Here is a 17545-nt window from a genome sequence, read left to right as displayed (position 1 = left end):
AAAGTCGAAGGTCACATTAATTCAACCCAATGTCAACAAATTCTTCAGGATAATGTTCAAGCATCAGTCACAAAATTGAAGTTACGCAGGGGTTGGATATTCCAACAAGACAATGACCCAAAACACAGTTTGAAATCTACAAAGGCTTTCATGCAGAGGGAGAAGTACAATGTTATGGAATGGCTGTCACAGTCCCCTGACTTGAATATCATCGAAAAATCTATATGATGATTTGAAGCAGGCTGTCCATGCTCTGCAGCCATCAAATTTAACTGAACTGGAGAGATTTTTTATAGAAGAATGGTCAAAAATACCTCCATCCAGAATCCAGACACTCCTCAAAGGCTATAGGAGGCATCTAGAGGCTGTTATATTTGCAAAAGGAGGCTCAACTAAGTGTTGATGTAATATCTCTGTTGGGGTGCCCAAATTTATGCACCTGTCTAATTTTGTTATGATGCATATTGCATATTTTCTGTTAATACAATAAACGTAATGTCACTGCTGAAATACTACTGTTTCCATAAGGCATGTGATATATTAAAAGGAAGTTGCTACTTCGAAAGCTCAGCCAATGATGAATAAAAATCCAAAGAATTAAGAGGGGTTCCCAAACTTTTTCATATGACTGTAACTTCCAAAACCATCTAACTGCATTTGCAAGTTCAAAATAGTTCAAATGCAGTTACCAGAAAGGCATTCCAGCAATAGTATGACTCTTTGCACAAAAACAGAACTCTTAATCAGAGATTTACAATGGTCTGATGTTTTATCCTACTTTATCTACTTGTTCTATTTTCAGAAACTGTTAGGGTAACTCTAACAAAAGTTAAAGTGTGAATTCTGTATTGAGTGATAAACCGCCTGCTTTTTAACTTACTGTTTACAGCAGTGCAGCATATGAAACCATGCCGTTGACACATCAGAGAGCTTCTTTTCTGTGGCATGCAAATACAGTATAAGTATTGCCACTTATATCAATTCATCATATGAATTGGATTGTAAGCAAAGTGCTTTATTATTCATTAATTCAGAAATATCTATTTCAAAATTGCAGAGTACAAGAGTTCTTTGTCCGGAAAGCAAACAATCGAAAAGGCATGTTGGCTAGCACCCACCTGGTTTTGAAGGAACCAGAAGGATCAAAGTATGAGGCTGCAAAAAAATGGAAACTTCCAGCTGTGACGTTAGGCTGGATTTTAGAATCTGCCCGTACTGGCAAAAGAGCAAATGAGAACAAATTTCTGGTGGAAAATGTCATTTCATCAGGTGTGTGAATTCATTTAACAAGGACAGTTAATAAAAGCAAAATTTCCAGTTTTCAGTATTTGTTTTTATATCTGTGATTTTTGCATTTAGTTGTAATTAATGTTTTGTTTTGTGATTGTTAAAGAAAAGGAGGAGAGCTATGTTGGTAGCACACAACCTTTGGAAGAAGACAAAATAACCATGCGATCTCCTGAATTACCCATTTGCCGACCCAACACACTCAAAAGCACTGTAGTGACTCCATTGGATATGAATCGGTTTCAGAGTAAAGCATTCCACTCAGTCATTTCTCGTCCTGCTGGTGGAAAGACCCCAACTGAAAGCAGAGTATTGCAGAAGGAGCCATCTCTTCAGCTTGACACTCCTTCTAGATTCTTGTGTCGAGATCAGCTCTTCAAACCCTCATTTGATGTTAAGGTATGTTGTTTTTATTTATTATTTTAATACCTGAATTTACAGATACTTTTGATCATATTGTTTGTCAAATTCAGTTAGTAAATTTGTATTTTAACTGGTAAATGAATCTTTATAACAGCATTAATTTGTTTCAAATGTAAATTAAGGAATGATAAAAAAAAACATAGTAGGTTAAGATCTTCATGTTTAGCCTCTTTTTATTACCTTTCTTCCATTGTGGGAGGATTAACACTAGGATGCCAGTTTGGTACATTTTATGTTTCATGTCATTGCTTTAGTCATCATTTTGAAAGTAGCACATTCATTATCTGCTTAATAAATAATATAAATAAACAGTACCTCTTTCTAATTCTGATTGTTTTCCATAAGACCAACCAGTTTACCAACAGTAGCACAAAAGTAATATGAAAGTCAAAGTAAACAGAGTATATAGTCACAGTGATCTGCCTGAGTAACATTGAATTGAGGCCATAGATCAGTGTTTCCCAAGTTTCAGTACCCAGAGATCCATGCAGGTTTTTGTTCCAAGCTGTTTTACAATCAGTGAGTTATTTTTTCAGTAAATAATCTCATTGTGTAGTAGTTTGATCTTTTATTTTTCTTGTCTTATTCTAAATTCAGAAAAAATATATTGGCGTGAGATTTACAGGATGGATGGATAAATTTAGAAATATTTGTATTTTTATAATACTGCTTTATTCTGTTTTGTCATTTTCTTATTTAATTCTCCTTTTCTGCTTCCATAATTGTATTGTAATAATGACATAAGGGCAGTACTGCAACTCCTTCAGTGTTAGACCCACTAACATCTTAAAGCTAACAAAACATTAAATTATCTCCATATAACATAAACAAGTGCTTGCTACATTCTAATAACAATTACAAAACTCACTTTTGTAATTTCTGTATTGATAGCAAAACACAAGCTGGAAAAATTGTCTAATTTATTGGAATGGGTTTAGACAAAACAAAAATAAAAAAGCTGCAGCTTTAATGGTCCCTTGCCAAGATATCATCCTGGTTGTCATTGCTAAAACAGTTACGTCTCAGAAATTAGCAGACACATGTATTGTGAAGCTGTATAATTTATTTCATAGTGTTCTATTTATTTTTTATTTTTTCACACTCGGTACTGTGTATTGACTTTACACCATTCTAATAAATTTTATGCCAATGTTGCAAATAGCTCCTTAAAGCAATTCTGCCATTCTTCTCTGGCTATTCCTCCTGATTTCTTATGTTTCTGTACACTGAGCTACTTCCTGCTGTTTGAACTAGCATAGTTAATTATATGACTTCAGTATTAACTTCGCTAACATTAGACAATTATTGGTTTAACTGAAACATTTGATCACTCCTTGCTGACCATTCAAGTAGAAGCCATTATTGGCACCTCTGTGCATATTGGGACCAAGAGAGGAATTACTGTACATTATCTTGATTAAAAGTGCCATTATCAAAAGGCTAGAGTGATTTAGTTGCCAGAGGTTTGTTTGCCTATAGCTTCTGTATGCCAAGAGACCCATTGAACAAGTTCCTCTTCATGGACAAATCATATGTTTTAACTTCTTAAATAATTCATCCTAGCTATGGGAAGCTGGTGATCTCTGTGAAGCACAACTTTTAGATTTTCAAACCTTTAGCTAAAATGGCAAACTACCATGCCAAAAAAATCAACTTTGTCCTACATGGCAGAGGTCTAAATTCTTTGGTCATAACTAGTGCAAAGGCGAATTTTTGGCCATTCTTACTGAAAGAGAGATTGTAACAATATCTTAATTAAGAATCCTTATTAGACAGAGAGAATCTTCCCTGACAAATATTGGTTTGCATAATGCATATTCATGCCACGTTGCTTGCCCTTGATATAAAAACAAATTTTGCACTTTATTGGGGAATTCAAATATAAAAAAAAAAATTGTGAGAAGCCACAGTTGATGAAAATTTTCAGTGTAATCTAGCCCACTTGTTTACTGTTTGTCTTTATTTGTACTTTACGTTCAAAGCATATTAAGTAAATAAAATAAAAACATAATTTTGGGTTTTTTTACAGCTAACATTCAAATGATAAGTAGTCTGTTTTTCATAAGGAAACATGTTTTACATCAGTTTCCACTGTTTTTTTTTTTTTTTGGCTGTAAAGGCAATACTGTATTTCCCAGGAAACCAAAATAAAGGCACAAATAAATTTACATAACGATCAAATGGATGGATTCCACACTTAAAAAAATCAATATTTATAGTTCATATTTGCTACAGAAGCATAGGGCTCACTTGTATATTTGTTACAGGAACATGCTTGTAAGTACTTTAAATGCAAATACTGGCTGAAATCTGGAGTGACATAGATTTGAGAAAATGTAGTGAAGTAATGTAAAAATATTAATATGGTTAACACTAGAATTACCAGAGCCTACGAAAAAACTCGTAGATCCGGCCCACCTTAAATCGCTTCTTAAATCAGTTCACACCTCTCCGCCAGCATCCTTTGTCCTCTAAATGTGCTGATAAAAGACAAGCTGCCAGCAGCTGGCTATTCCATCCCCCCACCGACTTAGAATGTGCGCAAACTTTTCCCAGATCATGCCTTGATTGATTATCTGGGAGTGAAGTGGAGTTTTAGAGTGGAAATAATAGATCGTTATTTGGAACACACGCATTTCATGTGTGTTCCGTTTCTATAGTAATCTGTGTAAACACATTGTTAAAACAGAAACTTTTTCATATTTTAGTAGTAAATGTTACAAAATGTAGTAGGCATAAATTATAGAATGTGTAAAGCCTGAGTTCCAAAGATCAAATAAACACTTTCACAAAAGCTTCAAGAATGATACAACAAATACAAACAATATTTTTTTGCAAATATTTAAGACTCCAAAAAATATCCAATTATGATTATGACTGCTCAACCTATATTTACATTATTGGAGTGATTTTCTTTGTGAGCAGTAAGCTCACCATGCATACTTTTTTTATGTTGTTTTTATTTTTGATGTTTGGTTTGTTGATGATGAAGTTGTCATCCACCCATTTCCAAACTTTGAATGTGTGTTTTTTTTTTTTTGCTATCCCCATGGTAATCTTTAATATTTTTTGCAATACTGTTAAAGTTAGTAATTGAACTGGTTAATAACATTACCAGCAATAACAGAAATATAGATCGACATTTTTCCATGTATATAATGCATTTCTGAAAGCATATTTGCATCATATATGAACATCAGTTAGAACAACATCTTAGATCATTCTCTGAAGTAAGCAACATTTGAAATCTGGATAGTTGCCTGTACACCTAAACTGGGCAGGTATAATTTAACAGCACCACATGTATGAATAGATAAACTGTGTTTTGGCAATTGAGAGTGTTTAATAACACAGTTCTAATTCAATATGTAAAATTAGTAATCTTCTACAGTTATGCACATTCAGTCCACATACTCAAAGGGAAAGCATGCAAACTCTATACAGGCCATAATTAGGAAAGGAATAAAACCTCACATTGCTGTATGACAGGACCTCTAGCTGTGGCCCACCACTCTGCTTGCTTTAAATCATCAGTATTAATAACCAGATTAAAACCTAAATATATGCGTGTAGCTTCATCTTAGTTGTTAGCATTGATAACATGGTATGTGTCTGCTCATAACCTGCCACTGCAATGATAATGCCGACAAGCAATATTTTTGCAAAGTAAAGCAATAAAATTCAGTTTTTCATTTAAACATTTTAAAACCATGACATAAACTAACTTCTAAACATTCCCACTTATTATATGATGTACAGTATGTTTATGCTCATATTTCAGTTTTTTTATTTGTTTTTTAAACACTGGCATGTATTCTCTTCCATCTGACATGATGCAATATTAGATTAGATAAACTTTATTAATCCCATGAGAAAATTCAAATGCATACAGCAGCAGAAACATAAAAAAACAAAAATACTGAGTCACAGGACAGGTAATACATCCAATCAATGAAAATAAACTTCCAATCAATCGATAAATAAATAAATCGACAAATAAAAATAAACTTAACTAATACATTGGGTGGAGGATAGCACTAGGCAGAAAAGACCCCCCAGAGGCACTTCTTAGCACACTGTGTTGGAATGAGCATGTGGTTGAAAGTGCTGCAAGAGACTGCCTCTTGAAGGGAATGGTGGGTATTTTTCATGATGGAGCAGGCTTTCTTGATAAATATTATAATATATTGTAACTCAGGGTTGCTGTACTGTTTGTAAGATAATTTGTACTTTTTCAAATTTTCTTCTTCAAGGAAGCCCTTGCTGCTCTTGAGACACCTAGAGGACTTGGACAGCAGAGCAGGAAAATAGGTACGCCACTGTCCGAGGTGATTGGTAGAAACCTCAAGGTAGCATTAGCCAATAGCACACGTAACAACATGGCAGCAGTTACTGCAAGTCCACAATTGGCAACTTCTGAGATAAAAGAGGTATGTGAAAGTTGTCTGTAGATTTTCTTTGCATTTCTTCTGTTAAAAGATCTTAATCATCTTTTGGCTACAACCTCGGGTAGTGCCAACTTAGAAATGTTAGTACATCATGTTATTTTAGAATGCAATTCTTTTTAGAGGTATGAGGATAGATACTTTATTAATCCCAAAGGGAAATTCATACTCCAGCAGCAGCATACTGATTAAAAACAATATTAATTACAGAGTGATAAAAACACAGTGCAAGTTAAAAAGTGCAAGGTGGAGATTGCGAGGCGGGTATAACAGTCAATAACATTGTATAATGTTATCCATTTACCCCCCATGGAATTGAAGAGTTGCATAGTTTGGGGGAGGAACGGTCTCCTCAATCTGTCTGGAGATGATACTGTTCAATGGATGCAGTGGATTCTCCATGATTGACAGGAGCCTGCTCAGTGCCCGTCGCTCTGCCACAGATATCAAACTGTCCAGCTCTGTGCCTACAATAGAGCCTGCCTTCCTCAGCAGTTTGTCCAGGCGTGAGGCGTCCCTCTTCTTTATGCTGCTTCCCCAGCACACCACCACGTAGAAGAGAGCGCTCGCCACAACCGTCTGATAGAACATCTGCAGCATCTTATTGCAGATGTTGAAAGACGCCAGCCTTCTAAGGAAGTATCGTCGGCTCTGTCCTCTCTTGCACAGAGCATCAGTATTGGCAGTCCAGTCCAATTTATCATCCAGCTGTATTCCCAGGTATTTATAGGTCTGGACCCTCTGCTCACAGTCACCTCTGATAATCACGGGGTCCGTGAGGGGCCTGGGCCTTCTAAAATCCACCACCAGCTCTTTGGTTTTGCTGGTGTTCAGCTGTAGGTGGTTTGAGTCGCACCATTTAACAAAGTCCTTGATTAGGTTCCTATACTCCTCCTCCTGCCCACTCCTGATGCAGCCCACGATAGCAGTGTCGTCAGCTAACTTTTGCACATGGCAGGACTCCGAGTTGTATTGGAAGTCTGATGTATATAGGCTGAACAGGACCTGAGAAAGCACAGTCCCCTGCGACGCTCCTGTGCTGCTGACCACAATATCAGACTTGCAGTTCCTGAGACGCACATACTGAGGTCTATCTGTAAGATAGTTCATGATCCATGCCACCAGGTATGAATTTACTCCCATCTCTGTCAGCTTGTCCTCTAAGGAACAGAGGTTGGGTGGTGCTGAAGGCGCTAGAGGAGTCCAAAAACATTATTCTTACAGCACCACTGCCACTGTCCAAGTGGGAGAGGGATCTTCTTATACAGTTTATCTGTCTTATACAGTTTAATGGAAAAATATTTTAAAAGCTAAACATTTTGAGTGAATATTAATGCATGTTTGACATTCTTTTATTTCCTGTCTTCTTTAGTAACCTCTAGCTCTATGCAGTCCTTCATTGAAATAAGTGTGTCTTTCATATGAATATATGAATTACATTCCTTCTGTATATTTTGCATTTCTCCACAGAAAGAGGAGAAGAAGCCACTAACTGGTGTTGTTATTTGTGTAAGCAAGAAACTCAGCAAAAAACAAAGTGAACTAAATGCAATCGCTGCATCTCTAGGTGCAGATTACAGGTATTCAGTGCTGTTATTTTTGCCAACGTTGAAAAAATTGTTGGTTTATTTCACGCCTTTTGTTTATTCATATTGTTCATTTATGTGTTTTAATCCAGTATTTGAAATTTCTCTTCTTCTTAATTGAGGTGGGCCTATGATGACACTGTAACACACTTCATCTACCAGGGCCGCCAGAATGACTCAAGCCGCGAGTACAAAGCTATCAAAGACAAAGGAGTACATATTGTTTCTGAGCACTGGATTTTAACAGTAAGTAAATCTTGACTGCTGTGATTACTATCAAAAATCTGAATGATGCTTAACAAAACACCATTTCGTGGTTTGCTCTGTATCTTTTTAAAAATATTATGACAAAAAGTGCCTTTTCTATTTATTGATAAGAACCTGTAACCATTTTAATATATATTTTTAATCTTCCCCTCACTCTAAGAAAGTTTGACCTCACTTCCCCTGTACACCCCTCTCAAGCACTTGTTCTTAGCTTTTCTCTTTACAGCAGTACATCCTGTTACTCAAATTTTCTCTTAATTCCTTCCCTTTTTCTCTTTATAAATTTGACCTTCATTTATTCACTAGTGTTTCTTTTAAGAAAGCTTAGGGGTGAAAAAAGCCATTGTCACCCTCCTTCCTCCCTATGTTTATATATATTTTCATTTTTTTTGTAAGATAATGTCCCTATGAGTTGCTTCAAAACATTGTATTTCATCTTGAGATTTTTCTTTTTTTTCCTGTAGTGCTGGTTTTTGTTTTATTTTTATTTTCATAATTTATATTTCCATTGCTACAACTCCCAATTTCCATTGCTTTCAACATTCCCTTTCTCCATTCTTCACCTTTTTATTTCAGAAATTAAATTTGCATCAGATGAAGATCCTTTCTCCTAATATTTCATACATTTCTGACATTTAACCCTCCTCCCTTTTTCAAGCTTTTATGACGTGTTCTGCTCCGTGTCCTTAGTTTGAGGTTTTGTTTTTTTTTTTTAGCATTTTTGTCTTCCGTCTTCTTACACCTTAGGCTACATCCATATTGCTACATTTTTATTTAAAAAAAAAACAAAAAAAAAAACTTGGGTTTATTAAATGAAAATAATCACTGTCCACACTAATATACTCTCATTGGTTTATGAAACTATCTCCTTCAACACTAAAATGACCTAAAATGTGAACTTTGTCTACCCTGGCCATATTCTTCGTCGACAGAAAAATCCTTGAAGAGTCAGTAAGTTGCCAGCCACTGGTTTTATCATAAAATTCTATCGACCGGCCATGTTTGCATCATTCAAACTGTGCAAAATGCAGCTTACTTGAGTACAGGTAAACATCACTAGAAGTGCCATGGAAATCTACTCTGTAATGTCTGATATATTAGAACTTGGCTCTCTTTCATAAAGGGTATACAGTCAGAGAATGAGATGTCATAATGAGAAGGATCCAACCATGGAAAGATTACACAGTAAGCAGGAACAATTGAGAGTGTAGTTAAGAGTCTGTTTTCTGCTGCCCGCATGACAGTAGGGAGTAATTTTTTGAAGGGCTCCTTTTTTGGGAATTAAAAATGCCAGGGTAGTGTGGATGAAATGTGAAAGTGGAGACTAATCTCTGCGTTTTTTTAAAGAAAATGTAGTAGTGTTGACATAGCTTAATTCTAATTGTAAACAGGTTTGTTGTGTTTCTTCTACCTCTGAACGAAAGACACTGATTTCCCAGTGTCATCCTTATGTGAATTTGTTTTGTTTTACCTAGGGGAGTGTATTAATTTGTCTTCTGTCACAAATCTAGTATTTTTTCTTCTATGTATTGCCGTTCTCTGTCGCTCTATTTCCATTAATTCATTTACTACCTCAAAAATAGCTATAATCATTTGGTACTTTTTTCCTTTTCCTCTCATGTTCTGTTTTCTACTACTCAGATGTTTAGACAGGCTGCACTTATATTTCAATCTGTGACTCAGTTCATTTATTAATAAAAAGTGTGTAATTGTGTTTGTGTGTGTGTGTGTCTATGTGTATGTATGTATATGTATGTGTATGTATATATGTATGTACATTTATGTAAGAAATCACCCGAGGAAGACGGGAATACTTCAGTCAGATTTTTATTAAGTCACAGATGAGTACATGGATTCTACGTTGCAAGGCAGAAGAGCAAAGTTTCATTTTTTGATTGGCTTTTCATAATTTCTTCTTCCTCCCCCTTCCCCTTACTTAATCAAAAAGCATAATATTTTTTACTTAAACATTTTATTTTATTACACTAAACGGCCATCTGTTTTTATTTTTTTTACTTGTCAGATAGACCCTAAAGAATCTTTCCTGTGTCAAATAGATGCGTTCCTAAAGAAACTGGAAATTGTCCTAGGTCAGCTTACTGCACCCTGTTTTATGACAGACGCCTGTATGAATAACATGCCGTTATAGCAAAACGGCTTTGTCAGCTATTAACCCTAAGTAGCTTCCAAGCAGTTAATTTTTCTTTCACATTTCCCCTATTTTTTTATTTATTTATGTTTTATATATATATATATATATATATATATATATATCCGTAAAAAAGTTAAGGCATTCGGTGTTGTCCGTCTGATCTGAATGCTCGGGGATCAGAGCTGTAAGAAGGAATTGATGTGCCACAGAACGAGTGATAAAGGAACGGACACATGGAAGTGCACAACAAAGGAGTAGACAGACAGTAAGAAGGATAGTGCCTACAATGATAGCAAACTAAATAAGGGACATTTTCCAGTTGGAAAACAGCAAATGAAACCACTCAAAAAATTGACATAAGTGCAGTAGTTACATGATCAGTAAATTCTTTTTGAAGCGACTTTAGCTTGTTAAGGGCTATAGTAAAGGACCCATTAGGAGCAGTGTTGTTAGGAATTAAAGTACAGCAACTGTTGCCGAACACAACACACACACACCTCCCCTTTCAGCTAGGAGCATATCTAGTACAATTCTTTTCTGCCAGGTCACTTGGCTAGTTGCGTATAGTTCTTGACATTAAAATACACTTGAAAGGGCAACCGGGAGAGTTATGTGCATACTTTAAATATCACAAGTGAAAAGGTTATAGGGAAGGGGTAGCAGCAGCACATGCATAAAAGGACTCTGTTCTTAATTGTGTAACAGTAGAATTCAACCACTTATACCACTTATCCTCTAGGTAAGAGGGAATAATCCCTTGAGAGAGTCCCAGCACAGTAAGTCCAAAAAATAGTAACAGCTTCATGATTCAGTCCACTTTTTGCAGTGAGAGATATGCATCCAAGAAGGGAGTCCTTCAACCTTCACAGCATGCAGGGTGCTCAGCAGCACTTGGAATGTCCCTCTCCACCTAGGTTGATTCCAGTGTTTACGTTGTGTGTCTACAATGAGGACCTAAGTGCCAGTAGGTATAGAAATGGACGACTCAAATAACGAGGTAGTCCTCCACGTTTCCCTCACTTGTTCATGCACTGTCTGTAAGGCACTACACAGACCTGAAAGAAAAAATGCAAGATCATTGTCGACTGTGTGGAGAGTAATTTTACCTTGCGGACAGTACATCGGCATGAGGCGGCCAGTAAGAATCTCAAAAGGAGAGAGCCCTATCTGGCGATGAGTCCTTCCCTGCAGACCAGCCAGAGCCAAAGGCAATGCATCAGGCCAAGATAGACCTGTTTTTGCACAGATTTTTGCCAGTTTTAATTTTAAGGTGGCGTTTACGTACTCTACCATCCCTCCACTGTGTGGATGGTATTTGCAGTAGTGATAGTCCTCAATCTGCAGCCACTGAGAATACTCTTGTAACAGAGTATTTACAAAGTCAGTTCCATTATCAATTTGTAATTTCTTAGACAAACCCCAATGTGGGATGATTTCTTTAACTAGCACTTTGACCGCTGACTTGGCATCTGCATGCCGACACAGGAAGGCTTCTACCCATCGAGAGAAAAATGTTGATGATTACCAAACAGTATTTATAGCCATGAGATGGGATTAGTTCAATAAAATCCATCTGCAGATGTTTGAAAGGGCCAACCCGGCATTGGTGTTACAGCTGGATTTACCTGCAAACCTTTTCCTACATTAAATCTTTGGCATAGTGCACCCTTTTACAAAGTTGATCAACTAATGTGAAAAATCCCGGGACATGCCAGAATTGTTGCACCTCTGCCATCATTGTGTCTCTAGAAGTATGATCCAGACCAAGCGCAGCCTTTGCAATACCTGGAAAAGAAGCTTTTAGGAGAAAAGGATTTTTAGTTAATGGATGGATCCAAATTCCTTTCGGGTCTTTTTCTGCACCATCTTTCTGCCACATCTTTATCTCCTTTTCTGTTGCTACAGTTTGTAGAGATAAAACTGCATCCTTGAGTGATTCTTGTTCCTCCTTCTGTTGTAGGGATAAAGAGGTTAGTGGTGAGGTGGGATCCCGGACGGCTTTCTTTGCCCGCATGTCTGCTTGTGCATTTCCCTCACTCACTGGATTCATTTTCTCCGTGTTAGCTTGACACTTCACTACCGCAAGCGCTGCTGTCAAATGAGATGTTCTTGCCTGTACCAAGATGGAATGTACAGCATGTGGTACCTTAAGAGTTAATGGACTCATGAGAACAACATCTGAGCATGCCAATACAGCCTCTTGTTGCAGCAGCTGCTTTCAAACAGGCCGGGAGTGCAGTGGCCACTGGATCCAGTTTCTTAGACAAAGACAGGTCGCATACTATTCGATCTCCAAGTTGTTGGTTTAGTACTACAGTCATATCCCCCCTTTCTTGTCCACGAACAGAATGAAAGGAAGAGTAGTATGGAAGTCCTTACGTGGGCGTAGACATAAAAATTAGGAGAGGTCACTATATCTTGGAGTTGTTGTTCTCTTTCAGCAAAAGCTTGAATCCTTTTCCAGCAATATCCTAACATTCCAAGAACGGACATAGCATGCCGCCTTGTAGTAGGACAAGGTAAATTTTTAATAGCCTCAATCCTATCATTAGACAGTGCACATTCCCCTGCAGTTAAATCATGACCAGGTATTTCACTTTTCTTTTAATCAGTTGCAACTTTTTCTGCGACACCTTGTGCCTGTTTTCCACTAGGAAGACCAACAAAGCCTTTGTGTCTTCGTTGCATTATTCCTGAGTCTCCGAGCATAAGAACAAATCATCTACATACTGCACCAGGACACTACCTACATTTGGCCAATAACCTTCTAAATTTTTGTTAATGCACACACATGCAAGGAGCCTTTCTATATTCCTGCGACATCACAGCCCAGGTCCAGCACTTCCCTTTAAAAGTAAATGCAAACCAGAACTGGGATGCAGGGTGAACAGGAATAGAAAAGAAAGCATTTGTGAGATCAATAACAGAAAACCAAATAGCAGTAGATGGAGAATAGTGGAAGGATTTGGAACTATAGGAGTCCTAGGGTGTATAACAGCATTGACTCTGCAGAGGTCCAGAACATGAGCCATCTGCTTTTCTAACTGGAAGAATAGGAGAGTTCACAGGGGAGTATTAGATCAGAATAATAGCACCCTGCTTAACCAAGTCAGCATGAACATTGGTAATACCGGCCTCTGGCAAAAGAGGAAATTGTGCACAATATGAATGGAAGGATGATTTGGGGAAAATGACCAAAGGTTCAACATAAGCTATTCGGCCAAAATAATTTTTCCGTAGTGCCCAGAGAGATAAGGGGAGTGAATCTAACCAAAAGATTTAAAGGGTAAAGAGCGTGGGTGTAGGTGGAGGGTGTGGAAGATGAATGACTGAGCGATCGTGTTACAGGTACAACTAGTCATACTGCAGTTTTCTTAACAGATCTATGAGGGTTTAACCAAATATTAGGTCCCACATACTCCCAGTCCTCCCTTTCCTGACATGCTAATACCCATGTTCTTGCATCACACCACTGAAAGCGAGTGGATTTAGCAGTAGAAAAATGTGGGGTGGAACCACTCCAGTAGAAAGGCAGTTGTTGTGATGAAAGGGAGACTGATGCTCCAGCCAGTTCTGCAGAGATATAACAGTTTGTTAGGCAAATACTCTTTATTGACGCTGGCTAGAACGTCTGAGAGCCATACTTCATCAACATGCAATCCAAAAAATCGTGCAGTACAGTGAAATGATTTAAAACAATGTAATCCAGAAGCAACCCAGGACAGCAGAGATTCTTGTTGTTTTGAGGAAACATGAACAACCCAGGCAGCATGGGAGCATGTAATGGTGTTAGTCAGTGCAAGGGCAGTGTGTTGTGATGTGTCCTTCACTCCTGTTTTCGTAACTGAGATAAAAAGTCAGAGGTGGGCCATCAAGTCTCATCCTAACAAGTTCACTGGGCATAGAAGGCTGAGTAAAAATTGATGGTTTAAGGAAACACTTGAAAACGTGGCTTGAACAGGAACAGGTGAAAAGAGAGAGAGCTCACAGACTGTGTTCCCATTCTTACACTGATTCCCTATCTTTCTGTTTAGCATGTGTTATTTGGGACCAGTCAGTACTCATTTTACAGTATATTTTGCTTTTATTTGTGCTTGTAACTAAATCCACTGAACATCAAACTGGCCACTGTCAGCCCCCTGTCGTCCCAGAGTCTCTTTCCATTGCCCTTTCACATAATTTTAGTCAGGACCTAGTTTCATTTTAAGGACCTGAGTCCATTCTGCGGCATTTGTCTTATACATGTCACCTAGCTGTTTCACCGCCATCACAAACTTCTGTCCCCCTGCTTCTTTTGGGTTCGGTAATTCCTGCACCACCTCTTTTAATTCTTGTAGGTCCCAGTTTCTATGCACCATCAAGGTGGGATGATTTTAATCTGAGTCAGGCTGTTGTGCATTATATCACAGATTGGGCACTTGTATTAATGGTGCTTGAAATCCTGTCCTTTTATGTTAATGTTTGACTGTGGGGGGCAAAATTAGAGCTTGTGCAGCATCCCTTTCCCCGGGCTGTGTCTTTGTTCCGCAGTATTTGCTCGCACCGATCGTAACTGGGGTCGGTGGTGATCACTATCATCTCCCTCTTCATCTTTCCTCCCTGGCTGAAATTCTTCGTCATAGAAATCATCGGGATAATCTTCTTTATATATATATATATATATATATATATATATATATATATATATATATATATATAATATTTACTTCCTTCTCTTGTCTGGACTTTTGGGATTGTTCTTATAATTTTTTTTTTTTTTTTTTTTTTTTTTAATTTTCTTTTCAGTGACACTAAAATCATCTCTCAAGTAGCAGTGGATTACATGTTTGTGGCCAGAATTATACATTCATCTAATTTAATGCTCTGTTTTGGTTTCTTTTAATGTCCTGTCTTTCACATTCAACAGTAGTTTGTCTGAATGTAAATGTACCATTCATATTTTATAGTGCGCTGAGGAGCAGAGGTTGGTACCAGAGTCCTTGTATCCTTACACTTTTAATCCCAAGATGAGTCTGACTCTGAGCCAAGTGGAACCCTGCAAGGTTTTAACTAGAAGTCAACACTGTGTTCAGCATAAAATGGATAATTCAGAACTGGATGAAGATAATGAGGAGGTAAAACAAATAAATATAAAAATTGATTTTTGTCTTTAAATGCATTAAATCCCTTCTTTTATCCTCATTTTATGCAATTTTTAAATTTTTTATCCATACTGAGAAATAGAACTACAGTCATCCCTCACGAATCGCGGGGGTTACATTCCAGAGCCCCGCGCGATAGGTGAAAATCCGTGAAGTAGCAACCTTATATTTATTATTTATATATATTTTAAGGCTTTATAAACCCTTCCCACACTCTTATAAACCTTACTGCCTTATTATGTCTGCTTACAACTCGTTTTGCACCCTGGTTAAAGAACACTGCGACCGTAGATCTTATATTCTTTTCCTTCTTTTTAAATAAAACCTATCCAAACCTTTTACCTTTTCGGCAATCGTTAGCATCTTCCGTTGGCGCTTGGGCACGGCCCCTGAAGCAGTAGCAGGAGCAGATTGTTTTGGAGCCATAACGAAGGGCTTGACTATGCACAAAGATAAACACAAAAGAGCACAAAAGTTAACTCTTTACACAGCGAAACATATTGATGCTGAATGAGCGAGATGAGATTTCCTGGTTAATGCACCAGAATCGAATTCGGCTCACCATCGCTGAGCCAATCAGCACACAGGAACTTAACTGCGTGCTCTGATTGCGTAGCTTCTCCACCATCCGCCAGTAGCGTCCCTTGTATGAAATCAACTGGGCAAACCAACTGAGGAACCATGTACCAGAAGTAAAAAGACCCATTGTCTGCAGAAACCCGAGAAGCAGCAAAAACTCTGTGTTATATATTTAGATATACTTACATATAATGGATAATGGATGTGCTGGTTGAACCATTCAGTACGGAATTATAATTAAATTGGCAGCATCTAGAACACTACATACTTACTCACATGCAGCAAAATACTTGTTAATACTACTTGCTATATACTGGGTGAGCCAAAAGTATGTACCACATTTCATATGTTCTACAAAAATGCTACAAGATAAAATAAATTTTATTATGACACAAAGGGTCTACAAAATAGATTTTTATAAATGATGTCTTCAAGGTGGTGGCCATAATTAGTGACACACTCTTCAAGGTGATTTTTGAATGCTCACATGACTCATTGGGCGAATAGCGTCTTTGAGGGCTTCAAGGTTTCGAGGTAGGTATGTGTATACCTTTGACTTCAGATAGCCCCATAAGAAGAAATCACACAGAGCGAGATCAGGCAAACATGAAGGCCACCCAACATCGCCATGCAGGAAGATCAGCTTCCCTGAAAACATCTCCTGTAAAACCTGCAAGGATCTCCGTGCCATATGAGCTGTTGCTCCATTTTGTTGCAACCAGGCATTTACCACATCAATTTCTTCCAGTTGGGGCCGCATAAAGTTGTCCTCAATTTAAGTGTAATGTTCTGAAGTGATGGTGACCGTTGCTCATCCACCCACCCAACCAAAAATGTAAGGGCCTACAATGCCAAATTCTGCAAAGGCACACCAAACTGTTACACACTCACTGTGCAGGGGTCTCTGATGAAGTTCACGATGTTTGGTTTCAGACCAATAGTGAAAGTTTTGCTTATTTATGCAACCATTCAAATGGAAATGTGCCTTCGTTGCTGCACATAACGATTGCATATCAATGAATTGTTTGCAGAATGTTTTTTAATCCTTCAATTATGATGATAGTATAATAAGAGGCAGCCTGACAAAACTAACAGAGAAGAAGCAGCATGAAATTAAAGACTGCAAATGATCAAAGAAGAGTTCTATAAAAGCGTATTCTTTCTACTCAAAAAACAAAAAAGAAATATTTCACAATAAGTATAGTGCTGTAATATAGAATATGTGATTCAAATATGCATGTTGTTTTATATATCTTATATATAAATGTCTACGCATGGAAGTGTGTGTTTGACCGTCCGCCCCAGAAGTGAGAGATGGAGTTGGGTTAAGGGCTCCACCTCCGAGGAAACAAACACACTTAGCCGCTGATAAGATGCGAGGCCAGCCACATCACCAAAATGAAGCCTCAGAAGAAGGGCAAAGTCGCTTAGCCACTAATACAGATTAGAGGCGAGCACGTCGGCAAAACGAATCCTCCTAGGAGAGAGCTGCTCAAAGTAGTTCTTTTCAATTACCTGACATCTCTACATTTCAGTTTTTTGTTGTTTTTTTTCCTCCTGATTTCAATAGTTTCTAGGACCCCAGGCTTTTTACAGCACGGGCTTACACAGCTCGTGTAACTGCTCAAAAAAATTAAAGGAACACTTTGAAAACACATCAGATCT

General features: G+C 37.7%; 1 protein-coding gene across 1 annotated transcript in view; it reads left to right on the top strand.

Moving 5' to 3' along the window:
• The window catches only part of topbp1 (DNA topoisomerase II binding protein 1), a 105597-nt gene that overhangs the window by 61189 nt on the left and 26863 nt on the right, over positions 1–17545 (top strand). Inside the window, exons 13-18 of the mRNA XM_051928782.1 lie at positions 1058–1269; positions 1394–1686; positions 5964–6140; positions 7626–7735; positions 7864–7987; positions 15107–15274. Coding sequence (XP_051784742.1) covers positions 1058–1269; positions 1394–1686; positions 5964–6140; positions 7626–7735; positions 7864–7987; positions 15107–15274 — 1084 coding nt within the window. The remainder of the gene's footprint in view (positions 1–1057; positions 1270–1393; positions 1687–5963; positions 6141–7625; positions 7736–7863; positions 7988–15106; positions 15275–17545) is intronic.

This window comes from Erpetoichthys calabaricus, chromosome 6, assembly GCF_900747795.2.
Source record: "Erpetoichthys calabaricus chromosome 6, fErpCal1.3, whole genome shotgun sequence".
In the NCBI taxonomy this organism is placed as follows: Eukaryota; Metazoa; Chordata; class Cladistia; order Polypteriformes; family Polypteridae; genus Erpetoichthys; species Erpetoichthys calabaricus.
The sequence above is the reverse complement of the archived record's forward strand: the minus strand, read 5'-3'. Positions and strand labels throughout refer to the sequence as shown.